The sequence below is a fragment of the Carcharodon carcharias genome, chromosome 4 (assembly GCF_017639515.1).
Source record: "Carcharodon carcharias isolate sCarCar2 chromosome 4, sCarCar2.pri, whole genome shotgun sequence".
Taxonomy (NCBI): domain Eukaryota; kingdom Metazoa; phylum Chordata; class Chondrichthyes; order Lamniformes; family Lamnidae; genus Carcharodon; species Carcharodon carcharias.
Window position 1 is genome coordinate 4781170 of NC_054470.1, and position 22316 is coordinate 4803485.

The 22316-nt window shown below is 42.9% G+C and overlaps 1 protein-coding gene across 1 annotated transcript in view; it reads left to right on the forward strand.

The window, feature by feature from the left end:
• The first annotated feature begins 1305 nt into the window (after positions 1–1305).
• The window catches only part of LOC121277197 (small conductance calcium-activated potassium channel protein 2-like), a 157163-nt gene continuing 136152 nt past the window's right edge, over positions 1306–22316 (forward strand). Inside the window, exons 1-2 of the mRNA XM_041186346.1 lie at positions 1306–2334; positions 2622–2717. Coding sequence (XP_041042280.1) covers positions 1306–2334; positions 2622–2717 — 1125 coding nt within the window. The remainder of the gene's footprint in view (positions 2335–2621; positions 2718–22316) is intronic.

Here is a 22316-nt window from a genome sequence, read left to right on the forward strand (position 1 = left end):
TCAATTGCTATGAGTTATACTGCACACTGAATAAAACTGCAAATCTTTCCTGCCATCATTCACTCAGCAGTTTAAAACCGGTAGCATTTGGAAGAGCGGAGACAAGGCACAGTGAACCTAATTTAAATAAGAACCTGTAATTACCGTTTCACTGTGATAGCAACCAAACTGCAGAGCGGCATACAGCGCAGTGCGTATTATATTAAACCTGTAGAAAATTAAAAAAAAACCATTTGGAGACTATATGAAATATCAAAAATAATGTCACACATGCAATAGGGACTTTGGTGCGGTGTATGGAACGCATTTTAACTTCTAACATAACAATGATCGACCTTGTACGTAAAAAGCCAAGGAGCCAAAATAACTTCCAGTTAGACCCCAAACTCTACGTTAAATAGGCCTGGGGAAACAATTCAATGACGATATTTGACTTGGATCTATGTCTGTTTTAGGCAATAATGTCGCTATTTTTTAATTCTTCAAAACGGCTTACACACATTTATACAACTCCGAAACAAAACCCCACTCTACGCACCCATTCATAAAGTCTGCTTCCTCACCCAAATTTTAAGTGAGACTTTTTCCAGCTCAGTGAAACTTTACTCATTTCATGTGACATATCAGATGAATTTGAAATGTTCATGTGCCGTTTTCACTTCTCCAGTTATTTCATCCAGATCCCGTTGTTTTCTGCAGGAATCGGTAATGAAGGAAGGGAGACAGGATGATAGTTGCAACCGTTTACCAGACTCTTCTCTCCATTGGACTACCATGTCGGTGCAATTGAGGATGATCCACTTTCTGGACCTGGCCCGATCATCAGTTTTTGCAGAGAGAGAGAGAGAGAGAGAAAAATACTTTCCTGGATTTCTTCACCATCTGTAACAGAGAGCGAGCCGCTTTCTCTCTTTTAAGTGACTAATTCTGAACTTTATTGAGGGGCTGGGGGGAGATTTTTCTTTTGCGAGCTATTATATTTAACTTCAGTTCTCTATTTGTTGAGGCTCAGCCCAAGCCAGAGACGCTGGGATGAATGAATGAATGAAGTGAGACCCCCACCTTGGCCAAAAGGAGCGGGTGTTGCAGTTTGAAACACACCAGCACCCTCCCCAACCCCCCCAACCCCTCCAAAGACCAGCTCCTCCCCCTCCCAAGGCCCCCCTTCCTCCCCCAAGACCCCCCACAAGGCCAGCCCCCACCCCACCCCACCCCACCCCACCCCACCCCACCACCCCCCGCTTCCCAAGGCTAACCCCACGGGCACGCGCGCTTCCTTTTTTTTTCCCTCCTCCACATTACGTCATGCCGATTGTCCTGGTCCGTCCGACCAATCGGACGCGGCGCCTGGATTCCACGGGAGCCGGAATAGGCCAGTCTTGGCGCCAGGATTTCCCCCTCCGTCCCGTAGCGCATTGCGCCGGGTGCACAGCCCGTTCCTGCGGCTTTAACAGCTCCGACATGGAAACCCCACTGCAGTCCCGCGGCCGGCGGCACCAGGAGCAGCAGCAGCAGCAGCAGCAGCACCGGGAGCAGCAGCGGGAGCAGCAGCAGCACCGGGAGCAGCAGCGGGAGCAGCAGCGGCAGCGGGAGCAGCAGCAGCAGGAGGAGGAGGAGTGGGAGTGGGTCAGGTGTGGGTGCCCGCATGTCACCGCCTCTGTCTCTGTCGCTCCCGCTCCCGACAACCTGTTCCTCCGCAATCCCTCCCCGCTCACTTTCCGGACCACTTCTCCCATTTCCTCCTCCTCCTCCTCCTCCAGACAAGGCAGCGAGTTTTCGCCCTCCTCCGCCAGTCATGCCAGCTCTTCTAGACATTCTCACCCCCAGCACCGCCACCCCCAGCATCACCACCACCACCAGCATCAGCAGCATCAGCAGTGCCGGCAGCCCAGTCCCAGCAGCCATCGCCGGGAGAGCAACCCTTTCACTGAAATCGCCATGAGCAGCTGCAGGTACAACGGCGGCGTCATGCGGCCGCTCAGCAACCTGAGCTCGTCCAGGAGGAACCTCCACCAGCTGGAGTCGGAGTCGCAGCCTCTTCAACCCATCTTCACCACAGTCGCCCCGGAGATCGTGGTCTCCAAGCCCGAGCAGAACAATTCCACGACGGTCGTTTCTTATGGGGGCAGCGGTAGCACCGGGGGAGGAGGAAGCGGCGGCGGCGGCGGCAAACCCAGTAAAAAGAAAAACAATAACATTGGCTACAAGCTGGGCCATAGGAGAGCTTTGTTTGAGAAAAGAAAACGATTGAGCGACTATGCCTTGATCTTTGGTATGTTTGGGATTGTAGTGATGGTCATTGAGACTGAACTTGCGTGGGGGGCTTATCAGAAGGTAAGCAAATATGTAGCAACTGGCGATTTCGAGGGTCTTTTTAGCCTTAGAATGTGTATCAGGCAATTGTTTTGTCAGCAATTTGTAGTGCATTTGTTCATCTGCCTTTGGACTTTAACAGTAATAAAAACATTGACGTTGTTCAATTATTGTAAAAGTTAAACCTGTTCTTAACTTCACATTATGGCATGCTCACTTCTAGTATGAATATAACAGTTTCGTACTCGTATTTTAAGTTTATTTTTCCCACTAATCAAAACTCAAAATATATTTCTTCTATATTGCAGGGGTCGCTATATTCATTAGCTCTAAAATGCCTTATTAGCCTTTCTACGATTATTCTGCTTGGTCTGATCATTGTATACCACGCGCGGGAAATTCAGGTAACTATACTTTTACTAAAAAAAAAGGAGTAACTCTTTAGGGGAGATTAATAATTGTTATGAATTGATTGGGCGGGACAGCCAGGATGTGAAATCATGTTGTCAGAACGCATTTCAGTACGCTTAAGTGCAAATTAAACAAAATTTCTGCAGGAAAAGAAGTCGAAGAGATGAAAACTTGGGCCATGGGTAATATATCTAGTAGCTGAGAAACGCGTATTTTAATTAACTAGTAATAATGTTAGAACGCGTGTACTTTTGTAGCTGTTTAGAAAATATGCTCAGTTGTTTCCACACGTTGACACAACACAGGTGCGATATTCCCTGGCTGGGCCGGCATTTGTTGCCCATCCCTAGTTGCCCTTGAGAAAGGTGGTGGCGAGCTGCCTTCTTGAACCGCTGCAGTCCGTATGATGTGGGTAGGGAGTTCCAGGATTTTGACTCAACGACAGGGAAGGAACAACATTATAGTTGCAAGTCAGCATGGTGTGTGACTTGGAGGGGAACTCGCAGATGGTGGTATTCCCATCCATCTGCTGCCCTTGTCCTTCTATGTTCATCTATATATATCTTTAAGAGAAGTAAAGCAATGTTTATGAGTTAAGAATCGGGGAACTGTTGACATTGATTACTGACTTCACTCGGATTGTCTCGGACGTAGTGAAATTGTGCAAACTAGTATACTGGTGTTTCTCAAAGTTTCCAATCATTCCAGCGCTAAAACAATCTATAACAAAAATATAACAAAACTAAACTCTTTTTAAAGCTAAACAGTATCATATATATGTTTCAAAGACTGCTGTAATTCGGCAAATTGAGGTTACAAATTGGAATGCGCTGTATAAAACATCAGAACATCAACGTTACAGAATGAGGTATTTCGATCTAAACAGTGCCCATTGTTTGAACACTTTTTTATGTCAAGAATGCAGTCCAGAATTGTGTTTGCTCAAATAGCAGCATTCATCTTCCATTTCTAATTTCCAGATAAGCATATTTCAGATAGTGTTGTTATTGGGCTGCTTTGTGTTATATTCTACAGGTGGGAATTTCAATTCGTGTTATTTAATGACAGTTGTCTAACCGGTATCTGTAATCACTTAACCAAGCAAAAAGAGCGGTCCGATTAATCAGATGTTCTGTTTACATGATGCTTTAATAATTAATAGAATACTTTTTGTTCAAAGGCTAAGGTATTTCAGAATTGCTTTCCTAAACCTTTCGGAGATAGGTATAAATGTTGTCACCGATCGGCAACGTTTTTATGATAAAAAGTATGTTTCGCATGAAGCGCAAGGAATCAAATTGGCCGAGCGCTACATCTACATGTCCTTAAAGATGATGATTTGCATCTAAACCGTGTTCACAAGCTCTCCGATGGGAGAAGAGTTCCGTTATTTATAATACATTGATTGCTAAGCATCACGGAAAATCCCAGATTGCAGCTTGTGTTTCATTCTTAATAAAATAATATTTCTTAATTTTTTTTTTAAATGCTACCATTTCCGAATGGAAACCTGTATTTAAGTTTCTTTATACCCATGGAAAATCAATCATTTAGTAAGCAGGTTTTACAAGTAACTTCATCAGATAGATTTCTGCATTAATGACTTCACGAAGGTGAAATTTTAAATAAAATCCCAACAGTGCCCCAACATTGAAACTGACAGGGTTAGAAAATGTAAGGAGCATGCGCATTGGGTCTAGGAGTGACATTTGGTAAAATTCAGAACGTGAAGCAGAAAGTATCTAACAGAGAATGAGGTTATCCCAGGCAATGCTGGGGTTATCATTCAGCAGACGTTGTGACGGATATGGAACCAATGTTCGTGTTCAACTGTTAAATTTCTTTGAGTGAACTTGGCAACTGGACAAATGTATTGGCTGTGGGGCGGGGTGTTGGTGGAGGTACCCATAAGTACCATAAAGGATAAGTTAAAGTGAGGGTGAAAGGGGGTGAGGGCAGTGCGGCTCCCAACATTGGCGCCGGCTTCAACTCAACTGTTTGTTCCGGGGTGGTGGAAGGACCGCGAATTGGATGTCTTGGGTTTCTGGGGGAAAAAAATTCCGCGCGAATGAACCCCGGCTGTATGGAGTGTTCCTTACTCGGTTTCAGAAGCCAGACGATGTGCTGGTAAATAGCAGGGACTGCTGGAGGTTTTGTCGTGTTTTTTTTTTCTCCCCCCTCTGTGTCGTATTGGTTCAAATGATTAATTTACCATCAAATGCGTTCTCTCCTGATTTAACACAGCCAATGTGTGCCCCCGCCCCCAGCCACTGTATGGGAATAATTCCTGGCCGGGGGCAGACGGGTGAGGGTGGACAGCAAGGCAACTGACAATAAGGGTTCCTTAAGGAGAGCGGCACTAAGCTGGGATCATTTGGTGGGAGAGGTTGTAAACAGCAATATAAAGATGCAAAATATTGCGGATGCGGGAAATCTGAAACAAGAGCTAAAATACAAATATTGTTAGAAATACTGAGCAGGTTTGACAGCATCTGTGGAGAGAGAAACAGAGTTAACATTTCAAGTCTGTGACCTTTCATTAGAACTCGTGGAGGGTCTTCATGAAAGCGCTCCAACCTGAAACGTTGACGATGTTTCTCTATCCATAGATGCTGCCTGATTTGTCAACTAATATAGAGAGGTCTGAGCAGAGATTAATATGCTTTAATTCCCATCCACCCCCCCCCCCCCTCCTGGTGTCCGACTGTCCCACTTTGAGCAAGCCTGGCCCACATTGACAGGAACTGCGGGACTGGGGAAGGGAATTGTGCTCCTGTGGGTAACTCGGCAAAGGGCTTCATCGTTCCAGGTACTGCCAAGGGGTGAGCTGACCTGGGGATTTGTTATTGAGTTAGTAACATATGGCTGCGAATTGTAACTCCAACAAAGTGGGGCAGGCTGGCCAACTCAACTGTGTCAAGGTTAAATAAATTACTTGTGTGAAGTTTTCCCAGCACTTTGAGATTGAAGCACATTTCCAAATCGCACCATGCCTTCAGATTATAACTTGTCCAAATCAGAGAAGTCCAGAGCCAGGCATTATGTTCCTGCGTCTTTGCCCATCTTTCCGGTAAGTTTATTTGCATGAAATCTTAAATGTGACCCAGATCCCTTTTCAAACATTCAAATACTATCATGATCAGGATTAATGTTAATATTTTGCAATTCATTTCTGTATTTGGTTGCAAACATTCATGTTTGACCATTGGGCATTGTTCAGATTTTGAGAGGTTGATTTGAAAGAATTGGTACCTGCGAATGCAAGAAAGCTGAGTTAAAAGGGAATTCACTTTCTACACGTGACACAAAGGGAGTTTTCCAATCAGTAGCATTCACTGCTTGAAATATTTAACAGAAATCGATAGAATAACAGAGATCAGTGAAAATTGTTCGGAGTTAATCATAATACATTGCAGAATTTGATTGTAAAAGTGTCATTCTCTTTAATGTGAGTTTTCTGATGGGGAATCTTATCCTCTGAGTATTTAAATATCAGATTGCTGTCACACCGGCTCTGACCTAATTTTAATCCTGACGCTGAGAATTTGCTCAACATTTTTCTTTTGTTTATTGTGCCAGTTCATCCTGAAATTTAACAACACTGAACTATATATAAAACAAAAGGACTTTGCAATGTTAATGATGCTAGGTATCAGCCAGATCCATTTCAAAGGGAAGCCTGGTCGGTATTGTTTGAGACATGTCACAGTCTAAACTAATAGAGAGTTGGAAACAAACTTCTCTCCCTGTTTCTCCCAAAGGAACCCACCTCTCTGTGCTAACTACTTTAATTAACCTTTCCATTCAATGATACATGCTTGTTTCATACAGAAACAGAACATCTGACACATGTGGTATGCACATGCGTTTAATTAAAAAAAAACGATATTTAAAAACACACCTCGGGGTTCCCATGGTGTCAGATATCGCTCACTGGTAGCACTCTGTGAAAACTGACTGCTACATTTCCACATTAAACAGTGAGAACTTATTGATTGTAAAACACTTGAAGATGTTCTGAGGTTGGGAAAGGTGCTATATAAATGTCAGTTCATTCCATACATGCCTTCACACATATGCTGCGCGAGTAACTAAGTCATACAGAGCATAAAGTTCTTAGTTTAGATCCCCAATCTGTGCAGAGTGAGCTAACCTCAATTGGGACAGTATTGGTCTCAGAGTCTTTGGATCAGGAATGGGAACATTGGCCTGTATCTGACTGTCTTTATAAGCCTGAGGGTCAAAACATGATTATGGGCACCGGTGATGTTTCTACATCCCCATTTGGGCAGCTTGTTGGCACTCAATGGGAGGGCCCACACCTGAATGCTCACTGGCATTCCACTTGCCAGTGAGCACAGTAAAACTACGTTTGAGCAAGGAACTGACAGCGAGACTAGACAAAGCGATGAGAGAAAATCGGCATGGAGGTCCGCAACAGTGTAAATAAAACACATTTCTTCAGTCTATACAAATCTGGAGTATTGAGTCTGCATGTGGCACTGAATGGCATTGCAGGGTAAATGTGGGGAAATTTCAAAGTGTCACAGACAACTGGATTTTAGAGCAACATTGTGAAATTTGTCAATCGAATCTAGTTGATTTTAAATGAAATTAGAATGTTACTCGGAATTCAGAAAGGCAGTTAAGGTTTTGGGGTTAGATTTGATGGGCCTGTATTAGGCGAGATTCTTCTAATGACATTTGAGGCCTATTAATTGTTGGAGGAGCCATAGGTTGTGGGGGTGCATTTTGTTGTACACTTCATTGGATGACTACAATGGCACTGACTGCACAGAATTAGTCGGCAGTGCTCTCAGTGGCATACTGTTCTCTCAAATGTTTCATGCAGTGGCATCTCCCACAGCAGGAACACATTTGTTTTCAAATTAGAATTCGTATATATTAAAGCGGGCGATAGCACTTGGTCGCAGGGAGTGATTAATATTGATTTTTTTTTTTTTCCTCTTGCCCAGCTTTGTTTACAACAGAGTCTAGTAGCAACTGTAGAACAGGGCGTTTGCTGCTTCCAAATACACGGGAGAGGAAGGCTGGATATACAATTCAGCATATCCTTTTTGACTGAATTTCGAATAAGCATGGGAATTTTTTTTAACACTTTCAGCTCATAATTGATGGTAGTCCAAATAAGTAATTTGGGCGATTGACATATACGGCAACACCGATAAATGCATTCATTTAGGATTATATGTTTTTACATATTATGAAATGGGGTATTAGACCTAAGAGAGACGGTGACACATTGCCCCAAACGGCCTTCGTTTGACTCCTCGCTTCATGTCACTAGAATAAAATCTAATCCTCTCAGCCCTAAAAGCTAAATCTTCAACAGATTTCGCAGTTAGCCGCTACAGGACGAAGTGATGGAGACAGTTCATGTCCAATGGACACCACCGGTTTCAGCTGATCTTGGTGAAAGGTCCCTGGGATGGGGAACAGCAGCTGGGCAAGGAGCGACCGGGAGGTGATCGGTGATTCAAGACTGAATTCCGAAGTTTCACCATTCACAGGGCCCTTGCCTTTTCATAGTAATTTGAATAGAACTAATGGAAGAAATCAATAAGAAACCGCTTTAGACCATGGGGAAATCGCTCAACAATCAGCCACACAAACCTGCTCTATACCAGATCAATGGCCCATGTTGTGGACTGAGGTTGCAATAAAAGAGCCAAGGGCACTACAACCGAACGGTGCAAATCTGGAAAACCAAATTCTTCAATTGAAACAAGTGCCTTTTTTAATGTTTATGGCGTACAATTGTGCTTCCATATTATACCTATATATTTATATATCCCATCATATGGAAGAGGTGATGAGCTATCCTCAATATTTTGGATGTTTAACATACTTCGCCCCGAATCTTGTCACCATGAGGATAATTTGTAATTTGATCTGTGAGTTATGTTGACAAATATTCCTCGCTCATTGCGATGAGTTTGGAGCCGCTTTGAAGTTGGTTGTAAGCCTCATTCCGCAGTCTGTGGGCGGAGAGAGCTGGCGGCTCCAGACTTTTTTATGCATTTTGTTCTGTTGCCAACCGGAAACAAAATCGTTTTCTTCCTTCCGGGAAAGTGATTTGGGCGCATTGAAGTCTGTCTGGTAATCAATGTACTTTAACCGCAATGTGAAATATTGACGGATATTATACAGCAGACGGACTCAGCTCTACATTTGGCCGCAGTTATAGTTTTCTATATATGTCATAGTTTGAAAGCAGCAACTACAGACTGCAATTCCCAGTGGACCAAGACCATGTGGCAGGAATGCTCCTGAGTAGAGCATTCTGCTTTTGGGAGCACTGCGTTAAGCAAAATACTCTGCTCGAGTTTCTGAAGTTTCCAGGAACTCAAAAAGACTGTCTAAATGCCTTCTTACACCCGACTCAACACCGAAAAATACAGTAACTGCAATAATGTCAATCTCGCTTGGTGTAAGATGGCCTTACCATGGGGTCTCAGGTGTAGTGTTCTGTGGTCAAGTTAGCACCTAGCTCCAAAGTTACAGTGTGGTGGCCAAGTGGACAGATTGCTGTGACAAAGAGTAGCCGGACAAGTGCATCTTTTAACACCGATTGCTTTCTGAAGGAAATTTGAAAAGAATGTTGCCTCAGGGGGCCATGTATTATTCCCTTTAAAGTTGGGAATCTTTTTGCACGGTCACCATTGCATTTCTTTCCATTTTGAGATACAATGACCAAAATCGCTCACAGTGCTTTCATATAGTCAACGCGTTATAGAGCCGCAGCATAATCTCTGTAGATTTGTACTCAATGGTTTTACACATTTTACTTGCTCTTCTCGTACACGCAGGACTGCTACCTAATGTGCACTGTGTTTGCGTTTGTCCTTCCATATATATGTATCCAACATGTTGATTCTGCATTCTGCACGTTTTTTAAATAAGACAATACTTCAGGAAGCAATTCTAAAATAGCCTTAGCTTTTAGTCATTGATCTGAACAGATCAGATGACAAGTAACTGGGCTTCTACTCTATTACTTCATCAGCTCAAATTGGCTGCTTATCAGATTATGCCTATGCCTTTGATGGCATTCCTCATCTCTGTTATAGTAATGGAAATATATTTTCTCTTAATCTGTTGATTCCACAAAGCTATTTACATTAAGTTTGTTCATTTTGAATCAGAATATAAATAAATATTTGCACTAGAAAACTAGTAATCATCAATATGTTTTTGAGTTTGCAGTATATTGCTGAAAAGAGAGACATGTTGCCGAAGCTTTTGTCTTGCACTCATCAGGACAAATGCAAGAATGCTAAATTTCAAACTATCATAACAATTTATACAACAGGAGAAAAGGGTGCTGATGGTTTGGAAGTCAACTCTGATTGGCCAGGGCATTGTCATTGACAAAACTTGTCAACCAATCTACTAACATTCACTGCAAAACCCACTGACTTCCACAGCTACCTCAGCTACACTTTCTCATACCCTGCTTCCTGCAAGTGTCCCATTCCATTCTCCCAGTTTTTCTGTCTCCATTGCATCTGTTCGGATGGTGCAACCTTCCACACCAATGTTTCTGACATGCCTTTTTTCCTTAACTGAGGATTCGCATCAAACCTGGTTGACAGTGCCCTCCAACATGTCCAATCTATTTCACACACCTCTGCTCTCACCCCTTCCCCTCCTTCCCAGAACCATGATAAGGTTCCCCTTGTCCTCACCTTCCACTCCACCAGCCTCTGTGTTCAACAGGTCATCCTCCACTATTTCCATCAGCTCCAGTATGATGCAACCACCAAACACATCCTCTCCTGCCTTCCCCTTTCAGCATTTCATAGGGACCTTTCCCCCATGATACCCTAATCTACTCCGCAGGCACTCCTAACACCCCCTCCCTTCCCTACTGCACCTTTCCATGCAAGTATAGGAGATGTAATACCTACCCTTTCACCTCCTCCCTTCTCATTAGCCAAGGCCACAAACAACCCTTCTGAGTGAAACAGTAATTTACTTGTACTCCTTTCGATGTAGTATACTGTATTTGTTGCTCATGATATGGTCTGCTCTACACTGGGGAGACCAAACACAAACTGAGTGACTGCTTTGCTGAACACCTCTGTTTAGTCTACAAGTATGACCCCAAGCATCCATTTGCTTACCATTTTAATTCTCCACTTTTCGCCCATGCTGACCTTTCTGTCCATGGCCTGCTCCAGTGAAGTGCAACAGAATCTCAAGGAACAGCACCTTATCTTTCAACTTAGCACTCTACAACCTTCTGGACTCAACATGGAGTTCAACCAATTTAGATCATAACCTTTGCCTCCATCTTGTTCTATCTGTTTTGTTCTTCTCTTTTTTTTATTTTGCTGGATCAGTCTTCATCTTGTTTCTTTCTTTATCCCTTTATGTTGCATCAGATGGCTTTAAGTAGCAATTAACACCTCATTTTGCCACAAGCTTTGTTCCTTCACTATATCCATTTCCACTCTCTTTGGTTGTTGCATCATCAAATCTTTTGTTATTTAATCTCCCCGCCCTATCACAGATCTTCTCCTTTGTCCTCCCTGGCCCCTCCCCCTTCCACTGGCTTAAAAACTCTTACATTTCCATCTCTCTTCAGTCCTGATCACAGTTCATCGACCTGAAACATTCTTTGTTTCTCCCAATCGATGCTGCTTGAGCTGCTGAGATTTTCCAGCTATTTTTTGTTCTTATTTAAGATTTCCAGCATCCACAGAATTTTGCATTTATCTTGAGTTGATCTGTTTTCTTGCCTACATTGGATCCCATCAAATGTTAAAACTACAAAAAGCTGCATGAATAGATCCTAATAAAAAAGTAGTTTAATAATTTAAGATAACTTGCATCTGCAGGTATAACGTGGTGCATGTGTTGATCATGCCTGTTTGTGTGCAGGTGAAACATTTGGTGTTTAGAAATGGAAAATTTTTATGCTCTTACAGTAATTGAAGGTTGCCTTCTGTTTATTTTATCAGAATTTTATTTGATCAATTTAGTATACGAATTTCATTAAAACAGCTAAGGCAATTAAAGTTTTGTAAACACAATGCTGCTAATGCACTGAACAAATATGCCGTTTTAAAATTAGTACATTGGTTATAATACAACTACTGCCTTTGAACAAAACAGGGACTTCTGGAAATAAAATGCTAGATCCTATGGAACAAATGCAAAAGAAAATAATTAATTTTGTACGTCAAATGGAAATTGCAAAGAAAAAACTGATTAGATAGAACTCCAGTAAGCCCATCTTTAGTGGAAGTGAGGAAGGGCCATGCTCAGCAGAAGGTTCATTTGAGTGACAGGGGAAGCAGTCCTGTTCTTTCTGGCTCAAAGTACCTACCTACATGAAACAGAAAATGCTGTAAAAACTCAACAGGTCTAACAGCATCTGTGGAGAGAAAGACAGAGTTACTTAGTTTATTCTACAGAGCTACTTAGCTCTATAGAAGAGTCATAAGGACTCGAAATGTTAACTGTCTTTCTCTCCACAGATGCTTAGACCTGCTGAGTTTTTACAGCATTTTCTGTTTTTGTTTCAGATTCCCAGCATCCGCAGTATTTTGCTTTTTACTTCCCTGCATGATCCGGTTGCTCCTGTCTACATTTTGCTGCTGGGTTCCCCAAGCCCTGGGACACCTGAGCAGCTAGTGTTTAATTTAAATCAGGCTCCCAACTGCATTATGGAAACTGTGTTTAAATATACTGATGAAGGGTCTCACCACTTTGGGCAGGCCACTGGCCCACCATGCAACCAACTGCTGTAAAAATGGCTTCATGCATGTATGCAGTGTGCTGGTGTCTCGTCTCTCAATTTATTTTTTTAATTCCCCGCCCCCCCCCCCGACCTTTGTAAGGTGGTTATTATTATCCCCGTTGCATATTCATGTCTTGCATAAATGGTCTGATTTTGGTGAAAGGAGAATCTTATGTCACAGCGTTAAATAGAAACAAAAATATTTCAAAAGTTTCAACAGTCTGTGGCAGCTTTCCACCTTGTAAGATGATAGTTTGCATTGTGATGGCCAACTCCTGTGTTAAGCATTGTCTAGTGTGGCTCAGGACTCCCACTCTGACATGGCAGTCTCTGTTGAAATGCTGCAGGGGAAGACAGTGGGCTGAGAAGGTGCACAATTTGCTGCCCTCTGTTTTCTCTGAGCCCTCTTCTTGGCCAGTTTCTGTTTGCCGCTGCTCATGCCCTTGCAAACAATCAGCCTCCAGAGGTCATGGCTATCAGCGTCTGTCTCCCAGTTGTTAGTGTCAATGACTGCCTTCTTCAAACCTCGTTTGCATGTGTCCTTGTATTGGAGGTATGGACGCCAGGGAGGCTGTGACCCAGTGGCCGGTTCACCGTACAGAATATCTTCGGGTATCCAGCCATCACCCATCTGATGAAGGTGGCTGAGCCAGTGCAGATATTGATGGTTTAGCGATGAATCTAAGCTGATGGAATTAGCATGGTCTGGGACCTCTGAGTTGGTAACTTTGTTCTGCCAAGAGCTGCTGAGGATTTCTCTAAGACAGAGAAGGTGGAAATGTTCAGCCTTATCCCTTGCCGAGCATATGCTGTCCAGGTCTCACCACTATAGAGGAGTGCAGTGAGGGTGCAGGTTTGGTAGGCTTGCAGCTTGATGTCTCAGTCAGGTTGCTGTTGTAACTCTCTTACTCAGCTTGGACATAATCACTGCAGCTTTTGTGATGTAGGTGTTGATTTTAGCATCAGGTGACAGATTTCTGGTGAGTGTGGAGCTGTCAACAACCTCCAGCATCACGATGTTAATGCTGATAGCGCATTGGCAACACCCCGGATCATGACATTTGTCCTCCTGATGCTAATGGTCAAACCAAACTCTTTACAAGTGTGAGAGTGTTTGTCCATTTGTCGCTGCAAGTGCTCCTCAGTATGGAATGTTAGTGCGGCATTGTGAGCGTACAGCAGCTCACTGCTGAGGCCTTGGCACACCTCTGTCTCAGGCAAGCAAGGCTGAACAGTTTCTGTCAGTTCTGGTAGGTATGTAGACATGTTCTGTAGGTGACCCGAACACATCTGACAGCAGCAAAGAGAAAAATATACCAAAGAGTGTCAGTGCCAGAACACAACCTTGTTTGACACCACAGCGGATCTCAAAGGGTTCCAATGTTGCCCCGTCAAAGCTGATCTTACTCATCATGTTGTCATGGAAAGAGGAGATCACATTGAGGAGCTTCAGAGGGCAGCCAGTTTTCTCCGGCATCTTAAATAGACAGCCACTGCTGACATGTTTGAAAACCTTGGTGAGATCGATGAAGGCAGTATGTAGCGGCCTCCTTTGTTCATGGAATTTTCCTTGCAGCTGCCGGACTGAGCAGGTCACATCAATTGTAGATCTTCCGGTTCTGAAACCTGGGATTCTGGATAGATGCGTTCAGCCAAGATTTGTAGCCTGACAAAGGCCACATGTGGCCAATACTTTTCCCTCAATCCTCAGCAGGGAGATGCCTTGATAGCTGTTGTGATCACTGCAGCCACCCTTGCATTACACATACCTAACTCACTGCCCCACAACCGCCCCCCTGTCCAGCAGAGGCAGAAAGTTTCATGCAGATGCTGCAGGAGTGCCGGTTTCCTCTGCTTGATCAGTTGAGGTAATTTAGTATCAGGCGTTTTTCCTCATGGGAACCAAGTGAATAGGTTGGCTAAGCTCCTCCGGTGAGGCTTTGATATCCGTCTCTGCCACGACTGGCAGGCTTTCTGTGCTGTCTAGGTCTTCCTCAGCAACAGTGTTCTCCCTGGAGTATGATTCAGAGTAGTGTTCCATCCATCTCACCAACTATTTATTGAAGCCGGTGATGACCTCTGCTGCCTTCCTTTTCAGTGTTGTCGGACAGATGACATATTTAGACATGAGTCTGCTTTTGGGCTCCACTCCAGAATTTTTTTTTTAATCAGAGTTTACTCCCTTAGCCTTCAACTCCCCTGTCTTGCTCCGAAGACAGTGGAGCTATTTTCCGATAGCTAGGAGTTTGGTTCACGAGTGTCAGGGCATGTCCACATGCCAGTGGGCCTGCATACTGAATTCTCAAGACCAAACCTCCTTCAGGTTCCTCTGAAACTTTAGCCTGGGGCCATGAGGGACTCCATCTCTGTGCATTGCCATGAGGAGGCACAGCTGAGGACTTGCCGATGGGGAGGCTTTGTACTGACAGGGAGAGACTTACACATTTGACTTTCCTTTTCTCATTGTTACTAGGCAGCAGTCTGGGCTGAAATTAAGAAGCAAACGAGCAGAGAAAAGCAGAAAGCATGCTAGTTCTGTTCGCCCACACAAACTAGATGAATTACATCAGCCTGTTGAACGCACACAATATGTTCATGAAAATCCCTTGGTTTCTTCATGTGTACAGTACAAATGCACCTTACCTTCACAGAGGTTGAATGTGTTCATGATTGATGGCTTCTTATTGATTAAAGGTTTTTGAATCAGTTGGATGCAATGATATTGCTCTTTAGTGTTGTAGTTGCAATGTTAAATATTTTACAATAGAACTGGAGGCAAATGCCTTTAAAATGAAACAAAATTTATGATCATACAAATATAAGTTATGTTAATTGTTATTTAACATACTTAGCATTGACTTTCTGAGCTTTGCAATTGGTATCCATTAGATTGTTTAAATATTGCTTTATACTGGACACTTGTGAATTGGTTTTACTCTTCAACTGGGATATAAATGTAGGAATAAATGTTATTTTACAAAAAAAAATGCAACTTTTAAAACAACTGTTCTTCATATTTTCTTTTCAGAGGCATCTAAACTATTTGTTTTCACCAGAAGAGTGTCTAGGTCACTCAAGGCCAAAATTGTACTTCATTGTGTTTGTTTTCCAAGGTAAATGGTGGCATAGAGAGTCAATTTGGCAGGGTGAGGGGCAACCTTCCATGTCCAAACATAGTCAGAAATATGGCCAATGCCATATTTGTTCAAGCACCACAAAGGCATCCTTAGTCTTAGCCTAAAGCAGTGTGTTTAGCAGTTGCAGTTCACCAGACTAATTAAATGAAGCCTGAGGTCCAATAATGACCTAGACCTACCTGTTCAGGTCTCAGGCCCTATCCAGTTGTTGCCTGTGGCTTGTTCGTGCCTGCCTAATGGTGTGAATCTATTTCTAATGCCTGATTTCCTCTCCGAGTTTGCACTCACTGCTGTTGGGTTCCCAGAGGCCCAGCTTCTTTCAGACACTTTGCTGAACACATCATGATATATGATGCATACCTATCAATAAAAGCACTCTTGAGATTACAAAATATATTAATTAGTTTTGTAACTGCACCACATTATAAAGCAAATAACAGAATTCTTTCCCCTCTTCTTCTAAGCAACACTACACCCAGTTCATGAAATATAATTTCATAAATCAAACTGTTTCTATTGTAACATTGATTTGTCTTGACTGCTTGTGGACTACTTATGCAAATGGCATAAATATGCTGGTCCACCTGAACATTACTTAGTACTGAAATATGTAAAATAATTTAGCTGTATAGATGTGCTACTAATAAAATACATTCCTATGAAATTCCTTCACTATTTAGCAAAGATATTAACTTAGAATATTAACTTTGTTAAAATAGCAGACAAATTCTTTTCGTATCAATGTATTAATAAGTAATTTGCAAAATATTACTGCATTTCATATCCATTAGCTCTTTAAATGTAAGATAGATTCATACATATTTAAGAACATTCTGCAATTAGTGCTTCAATGTGGATAGGTTATCAAATATTCTGTTGCATTTTACCTAAGCAAGAGCAAGTCTTTGTTTCAATGTCCAATTGAGCCTTTGGCACTTGCATATATATGAAACATTGACAGTCGTTATCATTGAATCATTGAACACTGAGAATTAACTACTATGTTGGATACAGGTTAACCTGATGCTCACTTTCAAACAGGGTGGCAAAGCAGATACAGTCTATTTCCTTTCCCTTAGCTCACTGAACCAAGCCTCATGTAAAGCTCCCCTTGCCTTGGTCCTGAACTCAGATTTCTCTAGTTTGTTTCTTATCTCCAGTCATGTCATAAGACCTATCTCCCGCTTCCTCTGCCCCTCCCATCAAACTCCTGACCACTCAAATTCCCTTCTGTCACCCAAGTTGGTTGATATTGTTAACGATTCACCCACCTCAGGTACTTCCAACTCTCCCCCGCTTCAAATCTGCTGTCATCGCCCCTCTCTACAAAAACCCTACCCTTGATCCCTCTGTACTTGTAAGCTATCACCCTGTCTCCAACATCATTTTCCCATCCAAAGGCTTTGAATATGTTGTTACTTCCCAAATCTGTCTCCATCTTTTCTGCAGCTCCGTGTTTGAATCTCTTCAATCAAATTTCCTCTGCTGCCTTCATTACTGAAACGCCCCCTATCCAGGTCACAAATGACATTGGATTTGACTGTGCCTGTGACAAACTAGCCCTCCTTGTCCTTCTTGAGCTGTTCGCAGCCTTTGATGCACTTGACCATAGCAGACCCCTCCAATGACTCTCCTTTGTCATGCAGCTGTGTGGGACTGCCCATGCTGATTCCATTCTTATTGTATCTAGTCATAGCCGGAGAAATGCCTGCAATGGCTTCTCTTTCTGCTTGTGCACCATTGCCTCTGGAGTTCCTCAAGGATCTATCCTTGGCCCACTCCTATTTCTCATCTACATACTGCCCCTCAGCAAGATTATCTGAAAACACAGTGTTAGGTTCCACATGCAAGCTGGCTACACCCAGCTCTACCTCACCACCAGCTCTGTCAACCCCACCACTATCTCTGATTTCTCGCACTTGTCCAACATTACTGGGTGAGCAGAAATTTCCTCCAACTAAATTTTAAGAAGATCAAAGCCTTTATCTTTGACTCCCATCACAAATGCCATTCCTAGCCACTGACTCCATCCATCTCAGCTGTCTGAGACTGAACCAGACAGTTCGTTATGTTGGTGTCATCTTTACCAACTTAATGAGCTTCTGACCACACATCCGCTCCATTGCCAAGACTGTCTACTAACACCTCTATAACAATGCTAACTCCACTGTCTCACTTAACCTAGACTTAAAACTCTCCTGGCTAGCCTCCCAACTTCCACATTACATGAACTGGAACTCATCCAGAGCTCTGCTGTCTGTATTTTGAATCATGTCAACTCCTGTTCACCCAGTAGCCCTGTGCTTGATGACCTACATTGGCTGTAGGCCCAGCAATAGCTCAATTTTAAAATTCTCATCCTTGAATTAAATTTCATCCATGGTCTCACCCTGCCCTAACTCTGAAGTCTTTTACAGCCCTACAGCCCTCTGATATCTCTGCGATCCTCCAATACTAGCCCCTTGCGCGTACACTGTTTTAATTACCTCGAGATTATCGCTATGCATTTAGCTGCTGATGGCCTAAGCTCTGAAATTCCCCGCCTAAACCTCTCAGCCTCTTTACCTCTCTTTCCCCACGATGCCTCTGAAAACCTACCTCTTTGTCTAAGCTTTTGGTTAGCTATATTAATATCGCAGTATGAAGCTCAGTGTCAATTTTTGTTTGAAAATGCTTCTGTGAATTACTTTGGATGTTTCACTAAATTAAAGGTTCCAAATAAATACAAGTTGTTCTTGTTTGAGGCATTTTACATAATCATAAGCAACAGCTAATTTTTGTCTCTGTCAGTTTCAGCTTTGGCAATTGCATTAGAGTAAATAATTTAGGATTATATGTGACACATTGACAGTCATGATAAGGGATTTGTTGAATACTGAGAATGAGCTGGTAGGCTGGAAACAGGCTAACCTGATGTTCCAATTTTAACCAGGTTGACAAAGCAGGTGCAGGCAACTTCCATCCATTAGTATTATTTCAGTCCAGTATGAAATAATGGATTTGATTATCGGGAGTGAAAGGATGACTGGTACAATATTAACAATAAAAATTATTGAAATGGAAGGATCCTGTTTCAACACCCTCCTTGGTGTGTTGAGGAGGTGGCATCCTAGGTGGACTTTGGAAGCCCTGTGACATGGTGTACCAGACTGCAAAAATGCACTTGGCAAAGTTCCACATGAAAGATGACTATGCTTAAAATTGTAGAGATTCAGGATAAATCTTGGAAATGGGTGAAAATTTGGCTGAAGTGCAGAAAACAATAAATGTTTGTTAAAAGAGTCCCTGGAGATCTGTGGGAAAATCCTAAATGGCAGCCCAAGGGTTCATTAGCACAGAGGTGGGAAGAGTACAGAGGAGTTGGGCTGCTTTGAGGTTGGAAACATGGAATAACATGATTCCTAGTGGTCCTGATGCATTTAGCGGCAGAACCAGATTAGCACTTGTACATCTTCGTTTCCAAGGTGATGGTGGGTTCCAGTTGTCAGAGTGCTTCACTGTTCAGTGCAGAGCCCAGCAGACCCTTGGAGATGGCCTCCTGGCGCCAGGCCAGGTGGCTGTCAGAGCTAGGGACTTCATACCTCAATCAAGGAGGCACCAGGATGAAAGGCTGCAGGCACGGCCATAACCAATCCTGTGGAGTGAATCACCCTCCCAACCAATGGCACTACCAGCTGTGGGCTTCTTCATTCTTAAATTTGTAGAAGATACTTGAGAGCGCCTTCATGGTTGGGGGAAGTCAATGGTGTAGCGACAATGTTAATGGACTAGTAATCTCAAAGCTGAGGCTAATGCTCTGGGGACATGGGTTCAAATCCCATCATGACAGCTGGTGGAATTTAAATTCAATTAATAGCGAAAATGTGGAATTGAAAACTAGTTCAGTAATAGTGACTGTGAAACTACCATCAATTGTTGTAAACACCCATCTGGTTCACTAATGCCCTTTAGGGAAGGACATCTGCCATCCTTACCTGGTCTGGCCTACATGTGACTCCAAACCCACAGCAAAGTGGTTGACTCTTAACTGCCCTCTGAAATAGTTTAGCAAGGCACTCAATTCAAGGGCAATAAGGAATGGACAACAAATGCTGGCCTTGTCACTGACACCCACATCCCATGAAAGAATGATAAAATGTTGAGGTGCCCTCTCAGTTGCCTGCTGTCTCAGCAGTGTCCACCTTTCCTGGTGGGGTTGGCAACCATCCTGTGCCTCCGCTTGCAATTCTCCTGCCATTGTCCTTAATAGGGCAATGGACATGGAGGTGGCTACCTGGGAGACTGCCTCTTGCAAGGTTATGCCAGCAGGCATTCTGACATAAGGGGAGTTCAGGACCTCCATGTGTTCCTGATGCCCACTGGAAAATTCAGCCCTTAGATTCAGAAACTCAAAGCAAATTGGTCAGTTTGCAGATAGCACCCTGTCTATTTTAGGTATGAGCTCTAGATCCCAATGCTAGAACCACTGCCTATACAGTGGCCTCAGACTTCCAGCGTGGAATGTGTGTGCACATGCAATCCGCCTCTTGGACGCTTGAGTGTCTGTCTTATTCCTATAAAATGGACACAGCACCAACAAATTTCTTGACCTATCCATTTTAAACATTATCCTGCTATTTCATTGAAAATAAAAAGGCCACAAGCAAAAGAATGATTGAATCATAATTTGGATGATGAGTTACTATTTGTGCTACGCTGCGCTTGAAGTTATTAGGTCCTTTCTCTTTCTGATGTCTTTGTCAACTTCAGAACCAAGTAGAGGCAGTTGAAAAAGTTGTCAAGAAATTGTTGGGTTAAGTATATATTTATTAGCTGCAATAATGACAGCTTCTCTGTTTTACCTGCCCTGTCCTTGTAGCTACTGCTACCAGGAGATCTGCGGTCATGGTATGTCACACTGTCTGTCTTGCATCATCCTCACATACCCATTATAACTCTCTGAAAACACTCTGTGATGTCCATCATCCAACTACACCTAGGTCGACCTCTTTTTCTACTGCCCCACACTTTGCCCACTAGCAGAGATCTCTGTAGCTTTTCAGCTCTGATCAAATGGCCAAGATACTGACATTTTCTTTTCTAGATGTCACTTTTTAAAGTTCTTTTTGCAATTTTAAGCACTTCCTCATTGGTCTTATGGTCTGTAAATGGAATTTTTAGCAAATGTCTTAGCATTGCCATTTCAATGGCCTCAATTTCCTTCCACAGATCTTTATTTATTGTCCATGTTTCTGAGACTGACAGGAAAATGGATAGGAGGTGGCATCTTATGAGATTTTTCCTTGTTACAAGTTTGAATTTTCTTGTTGTTAACACATCCTTCATCTTTACAATATTATTTCTGGCCATCTCTATCCTTCTAATTTCACTGTTGCATCTACATCTATTTGTTTTTACTTTGACAGAAAATTACTAAATATACACTTGTGTGTTAAAAGGGATAGATTGAGTACAGATCTAGCGGCTCAAAACTGGACATCAAAGAGGCACACTGGACCATCAGCAGCAGCAGAATTGTATTCTGTGTCCACATGGTCTGGCATATCCCTCACTCTACAATCACCACCAAACCAGGTTAGCTTGTCAGAAACAGTATCAGACATACCTGACATTGAGGTGCCAACCTGTTGATGCTGTAACGTTTGCTGCTCCCCAGTTCCTGAAGCTGTCTGTGCCCACAAATGTCAAGGTCTCAACAAGATTCAGGCTTGGGCTGATAAGTTGGAAGTAACATTTGCAACTTATATCAGGCAATGACCATCTCCAGCAAGAGAGAACCTAATAGCCTCCCCATGACATTCAACATTGTTACTGTCGTTGAGTCACCCACCATGAACATCTGGGGGGCTAATCATTTTTCAGAAATTTAAATGAACTAGCCATATAAATACTGTGGCTACATGAGCAGGTCAGAAGCTGGGTGTCCTGTGACATGTAACCCATCTCCTGACTCACCAAATCCAGTCCACCACCTACAAGGCACAAATCAGGCGTGTGATGGAATACTCTGTTTCCTGGATGAGTGCAGTTCCAACGATTCTGAAGCTTAACACAATTCAGAAAACAGCAGCCTGCTTGATCAGCACTCCTTCCACCATCTCTAACATTCATTCCATCCACTACCAATGCACATTGGCTGCAGTATGTACCATCTATATGATGCACTGCAGCAACTCACCAAGGCTTCTTCAACAGCACCTTTCAAATCCATGATCTCTACCAACTAGAAGTACAAGAGCAGCAGATGCACCACCACCTGCAAATTACCCTCCAAGTCAGACACAATCCTGACTTAGAACTATATCACCCTTCTTCAGTCGTCGTTGGGCCAAAATCTTGGAACTCCCCCTCTAATAGAATTGTGATTGTATCTACACCACATGGCAGATTACCACTGCCTTCTCAAGGCCAATAGTGGATAGATAATAGATGCTCACATTGCCCGCAATGCCAAAATCCGGGTACAAATAAAGAAGTATTTTCGTAATTCAACAGGGTTCATGCCCTACATCATGATTCGAGCCCATAATCTAGGCTAGCACTTTAATGCAATACTGAAGGACTGCTGCAATTTGGATGAAATGCTATACATCTATTTGCCTGTTTAGTCGGTGCCATAGGAGTTTTAGAGGTTTTAAAATGTGCTTTACAAACATAAAGATAGCAACATGTTTGTCGCAATGTAC